The sequence below is a fragment of the Prunus persica genome, chromosome G3 (assembly GCF_000346465.2).
Source record: "Prunus persica cultivar Lovell chromosome G3, Prunus_persica_NCBIv2, whole genome shotgun sequence".
In the NCBI taxonomy this organism is placed as follows: Eukaryota; Viridiplantae; Streptophyta; class Magnoliopsida; order Rosales; family Rosaceae; genus Prunus; species Prunus persica.
The window spans coordinates 5,101,482-5,108,058 of NC_034011.1; the positions used below are offsets into that span (position 1 = coordinate 5,101,482).

The 6,577-nt window shown below is 39.0% G+C and overlaps 1 protein-coding gene across 1 annotated transcript; it reads left to right on the forward strand.

Annotated features, from left to right (window-relative positions):
- Nucleotides 1,884–2,804, forward strand: LOC18784059 (polyol transporter 5). Its single transcript, XM_007216601.1, has one exon. It carries the CDS (start codon nucleotides 1,884–1,886, stop codon nucleotides 2,802–2,804), a length of 921 nt encoding a protein of 306 aa, XP_007216663.1.

Here is a 6,577-nt window from a genome sequence, read left to right on the forward strand (position 1 = left end):
ACCCCCATTAATTCCTCATTCTCTTACCACAAATCAAAAGTTGAGTAAGTTGAGTGAGTATAATTGAACTGCAAACTGGGCCTAGCTTAAAAGATCCGTCCTTATTTGTTGGATAGTGACTATACAGAAGAATTTTACTAAGGTTAGTCATTTATATATGTGAGCCTCATATGTATTACTATAACGGTCATATACTATACACGCTCACATGAATTACTACTAAACTTTATCAAACTAACTTTTATGACGTCTGCCTAGTGACACTTAGGGCCGCATAAATGATGCACCCAACATATTATCTAGAATGACTCAAATTTCGAAACTCTAAATAATAATATATGTTTGAAAGAATTGAAAACTACAGGTACAAAAATTTTATAAAAAAAAATAGAGAAAAAAAAAATGGAGGAAGAAGGCGGGTGACCTTGTCGGCCAGCATGGTGGTTGTGCAACCAATCATTGCAATTTTTTTTTTCAACTTTGTTTAATAAGTTTCAAATGAATTTTATTAGGGTAGGGTTGAGATTTTGTAAATATTTATTGGGTGCTCAAAAAGAATATTACAAATTCAAAAATTTGAAGATGGGTGTCCAGAGACAAGTTTGGGTGTCCCTAGTTTCACTCTATTGGATATTGGGCTTGATGTTTGTTTCAAATCCAGCCCAACAAGCAAAATCCACTTGTCCACCACCCAAGTGGTTCAAATCATCAGCAAAAGATCAAAAAGAGGCGAGTCCCAAGACTTTTAGCACGTGCATCGCACCATCCACGACTCTCAGTCGTTCGTTCCTCATCACATATTAGATTCGATTCCTCCTTTAATTCTAAAGAAAAAGAAGACGAAAAAGGATAATGGAAATTTGTAAGAAGCAGAAACCCTAAAGGCTCGTCATTCTCATATGCCCCTGTTTCTCTCTCCTTTAAACCCTAGAACAAGACCACCCTTTTTTCTCTGCCTCCATGGCTACGACCTCTCTAGCTCTTTTAGCTTCCACAACCAAATCCACCAAAGCCATCACCAATAGTGACAGATTCAGGAATTTTATCTCATAGGGTCATAGTGTAAAAGGTGGTGCACGCTGTCGTAGGATTTTGGCGACAGCAACAATGGAGGAGATGGGGGTCGGGTTTTTTTTTTAGGGAGGGGGGGAAGGAAGAAATGGGGTTTGAAGTATACTTGTCAATGGATGAAATTTTGATCTTAATCCGATGAAATTGATAGGAGATGGATCTCACGATTTTATCCGATAATCGGATTATGTTCAAAATCCATTAACCTGTTAAGTTAACGGAACAAATCAAAATTTGGCTAAATCCGATCCGATTTGATATAATATTGTATTTACTAGCAATTGTGCCAGTGCGATGCTGCTGGTTTTAAAACGGTGTGAAATTTATACAAAGTCGTGAAAATATGTAGGATGTTGTAAACAAGAAGATGGAGTCCAACAATGATGCCCAATAATGATGCTTACCTATAAAGCTTCCCCCACCCCACTTGTATTGTTAGGTAGAAGGTGGAATCCAATATGATGCCTGCCTATATGATGCTTGCCTATAAATAAGGCTTCTACTACTTGTAATTATAACAGAAATGGAAGAGAACAAACACTGAATGAAAGATCAGTTTTTATTCCATTCTCTCCATCTCAATCTTCTCCAATTTCTCTCTACTTTTATAACACGTTATCAGCACGAATTCGCTCAATTATCAGCTGAATTCTCTGATGAAATCCAGATCTCTCATTCCATCTCCCTCTCTCTCTGCGCCAATCAGAGTCAACAAATTTAATTTCAAACACCCAAACCAGACTTTTACAACTCTAAGTTTCTGAGCTCTGCTGCTACTGCTTGGAGCATCAGAAATTTTTGCAAAGCCAGAAATGACAAAAACTTACCTAGTCCCGCAGTCCCCAAACCCGTCCAAGCGCAACCTCCTCCTCATCCACGGCCTCGGAGTCAACGCGATGTGGCAATTCGTTGACCTCCTCCGCCACGTCACCCCCCTATGGCTTGTCATGCAGGGTCGGCTCGGCAATGCCAAGCACGTCCTCGACAAAACCTCAGACTCCGTGGAAGAAGCTCAGCTTCGGCTAGCCGACATCAAAGAAGCCGCGGGCATCCCCGAGCATTGCACCGAAGACGTTGTTCAGGTCCCCAAGCACAGCCACGGCGAGGAGGTGTGGAAGGAATTGCTCCTCCATCCAACGCCCCCTGTTCGTCACATTTTAATGGCAGCCGTTGGTTTCCACTTCTTTCAACAGATGTCAGGCATCGACGCCCATGTTTTGTACAGCCCAAGGATCTTTGAAAAGGCTGGGATCACTGACTCCAGTATGTTGCTGCTCGCAACAGTGGCCGTTGGATTTTCCAAGACCGTTTTCACCCTGATTGCCATAGGTTTCCTCGATCGGGTTGGACGAAGCCCGTTGCTTCTAACCAGCGTGGCCGGGATGATAGCCTCGCTTTTCTGCCTCGGTACGAGCCTCACAATCGTCGATCATGAATACGAGAAGATGATGTGGGCGTCTGTTTTGTGCTTGACCATGGTATTAGCCTACGTCGGGTTCTTCTCGATCGGGATGGGGCCCATTGCGTGGGTCTACAGCTCTGAGATCTTCCCGTTGAAGCTACGTGCTCAAGGTTGCAGCATGGGATCAGTTCCACAACCCCAGAAACCTTCTCTTAGCTCTGGTGCGGTGAAGGTGGATGAAGTTGCTAATACTATATTTCGGTGTTTATGGGATATGTGGCTTGGGCTTCAATGGCTGTGGTGGAAAGATTATGTTGTCGGGCATGAATGATCACAGCCTCCACCCACGATTTGTTGTCGACCACGCTGATCTCTCCCCCACGCTGAATAATAATAATAAAATAAATAAAAATAATAATATAAATTTAAAAAAAAAAAAAAAAAGGGTCTGAAGCATCTTTTAATAAAAACAGCAAAACCCACCGACCCACCGAAAGAATAAGCGATAAGATCTCTGCTCCCTTATCTTCTCTATTATTTCCTATTATATTTATCTGCTTTTCTTTTACTAACCATTAACAAAAATGGACCCTTGGTAATACTAAACATATTATCAGTGGGAGACCGTTACTAATACTAACAATTTAATTTATGAATTTAATTTATTGCACATTTACATTTATTTAAAAGGATGGTGCGGGTTTATCGTCCACGCCTTTACTTTTATTTAAATGTATGGAGCAGAATTAGTGCCCATACAAGCACGTTTAATTTACTACAAATTTACTTTACCGCACATTTATTTTATTTACTGTATGGTGTAGGATTATTACCCATACGACAGTATTTATTTAAAAGGGTGGTGCGGGTTTATCGTCCACGCCTTTACTTTCATTTAAAAGTATGGAGCAGAATTAGTGCCCATACACGCACGTTTAATTTATGAATTTAATTTACCGCACATTTACATTTATTTAAAAGGGTGGTGCGGGTTTATCGTCCACGCCTTTACTTTTATTTAAATGTATGGTGCGGGTTTATCGTCCATACCAGTAATTTATTTACCAGCAATTTATTTTATGGACTAAATGTGCTGTATGATGAGTTTTTTTACAGTATGCAGATCAGGACCAGAAGTTCCTTGATCCTCATCATACAATTACATCAAGACTTGAAGATCCTTGATGATGATGTTAATATGAGAGCTGGCAGTCTCTCCGGTACTATATTTGTAAACATGTGATCGGACTTGAGGGTCCTTGATCTCTGACATGTAAATAAGGACCTGGGGTTCCTTAATGATGTAACAGTACCGTATTGGTTCATAATGCCGTACACATGGATGATAACTGTACTGGCAAATGTACTGTACACATGAATAGTGCCGTATACATGAATTGTGATGTATGCATAAATATTTACCATTTTGGGTAAACTATCACTATTCAGAAAGGGAACCTGCAGTTCCTTAAACTCATGGATGAGCAATTAAATGAGATGCCAGAAGTTCCTCATAATATGGACAATTATGTAAGGGCTTGAAGTCTAGAAATATGTACAGAAAATTGTAAAAATGTCCATACCATGAGAATATGTGATTTTGGCCCGAAGTTCAAAATCTAAGGGGATTGAATGTCCATACCATGAGAATATGTGATTTTGGCCTGAAGTTCAAAATCTAACAGTGTTGAGAACCTGAAGTTCCAACAATTAAATGGACAACCCTTGAGGTATTATTGCAAATTGTGGTATGCCACATATCTCTTTGGCATAAGAGAATGATGAATTGAGGCTCCCCACATATTTTGTTATATCTGGGCCGGAAGCTCATAAACCCAAATATATGAGATATTAGCGTGGCTTTTACTCAATTCATATTTCATGTCCATTTTGAAAAGGGCAAATAAATTCTGAGTTTGTGTTTAGCACAGGCCAAAAGTTCCGGGCTCCCATACGTTGAAATATGAAATTTGGGAGAGTCGATGTGGTTATTTGAACCTATAAGGCACAAGGTTCCAAACCGTCATTTTGAAAAGACGTAAAAAATCACGGGTGTAAATTTTAAGAATGTACGCAATTATTATAACAGGAAAGGAGCAAGTTGAAACGCAGTTGCTCCAATCAAATTTTGCAAAGGCCATATCTATAGGAGAAAATATGGCTGCAGTTTCCAGGATCCCAATATTATCTCAGATCCCTATATTATCTTTTTCTTTCACAGAGTCCAAAACTTCAAGTGGCCTCTGATAATGCATGTCGGCACTTTCGGCATTTTCAAGTATTATTTTCATCAAAAGCCGATCTTGCTTTACGGATTTCACGGAGCTACTTTTTCAAAAGTGCCCCGAAAATCTTGCAATTTTCCTATGGTTAATTTGAAATTCACTGGTTCTACCTATTCATTGTATTTGTGTATAAATGTGTTACTAACGAAATTTTCTTTGCAGAAGACATCCAGTTTTCTCCATACCTAGTGATGCGATATCTAGTTGTTTTTCTTATCAGTGAGCACTTAATATGCCTAAGAAGCAAGACTATCTCTGATCATCCACTCAGGAAGCGAGACTATCCCTGATTACGTTTCCGCCACATCCGGGAACTGTAAAGGCGACCTTATGCTCTAATCTCCTAAGGTCCTTCTAGACTAGGAGAAATGAGAGCTTGTTGTTTGCTCCCACCAGCTTCCTTCCTTGATTGCTTACCTTACTTTGCAATCAATATCACAATCTTTGTATCTTTTCTTTCTTTTTATAACTCTCTGTTCATAAGGGATTCTATTTTTTTAGAACGAACATCCGAAGAGAGAATCCATACGGTGATCCTAACTTTAAGGGTTATTTATTTATTTTTGACAGAGAGAAGAATTGTGACTTTTTGCTCTTGCAGGATATAACTAGATCATCAAGCGTTATTGGACCGATACGAGCTTGAATGATACTTGAGAAAAGTTTCTCCCACCTAAGGATGTAAGCAATACTTGTGTTATTTTATGCTTATTTGATATTTTATCTTGAAAGGTAACCAAACGGGAAGATAAGTCCATTCTAAAAGAATGGCTTGCATGTATCCATGAATTATTAATGCAAATTTTACAGATTGCAAGTTGGATACATTGATAATACACTGCACAGATTAATGTACCATAAGAACAGAATATGGGTATAGCAGTGATCAATATGATGCACGTCTGTTGCGTAGCAAATGATATGGATTGAAGTCCCGAAAGGACAATCCTTTGACATGTCAATATTGATATTATGCACGCCTAATGCGTAGCAAATTATATGGGTTAAAGTCCCATAATATGGGTTAAAGTCTCAGAAATTAATTGACATGTATGTATTAATCTGTGGCATACCTGCAGCATGACAGATATATGGGTGCACGCCTGTTGCGTAGCAAATGATATGGATTGAAGTCCCGAAAGGACAATCCTTTGACATGTCAATATTGATATTATGCACGCCTAATGCGTAGCAAATTATATGGGTTAAAGTCCCAGAAATTAATTGACATGTATGTATTAATCTGTGGCATGCCTGCAACATGACAGATATATGGGTTCTAAATGTTCCAACTCCCTAAATGGAGATTTTCCACGCCCTATGCAAAATAACGCTCCATTGGAGGTTATAATCCACATTCTCACATAATAAAAGCCCCCTGAAGTGGCTTGGGTACCCAAAAGTAAAGAAATGCTTATAATTGATGCATGCGCATGCAAATGAGAATGGTGAGATTATGAGTTGATGAATGACAATTTTTGGTTTTGGAGTAGCTACTCAAATCATCAATGGGCTGTGTTGATTGGAACCACATTCAATTATTAAATGTCGACAATATCATTGGCCAAAATGGAACGAGGTAATTCCATTATAGATGAGAATGAACGTGAAAGAACAAACCCACAATACGAACCCCAAAATTTGTTAATACTGAATTTATACTTGGGTGTTCGGAATAAAAGGGAATATACCTACTTTGTATGACACACTGTTTCTGGCAGAAACAAGGAATGTTGGGTTTTCTCCATATTTACAGATTCAATTGTGCCCCTCCCCTTATTACACAATTACGGAGACCAACATATTATCTTTAAGGGTT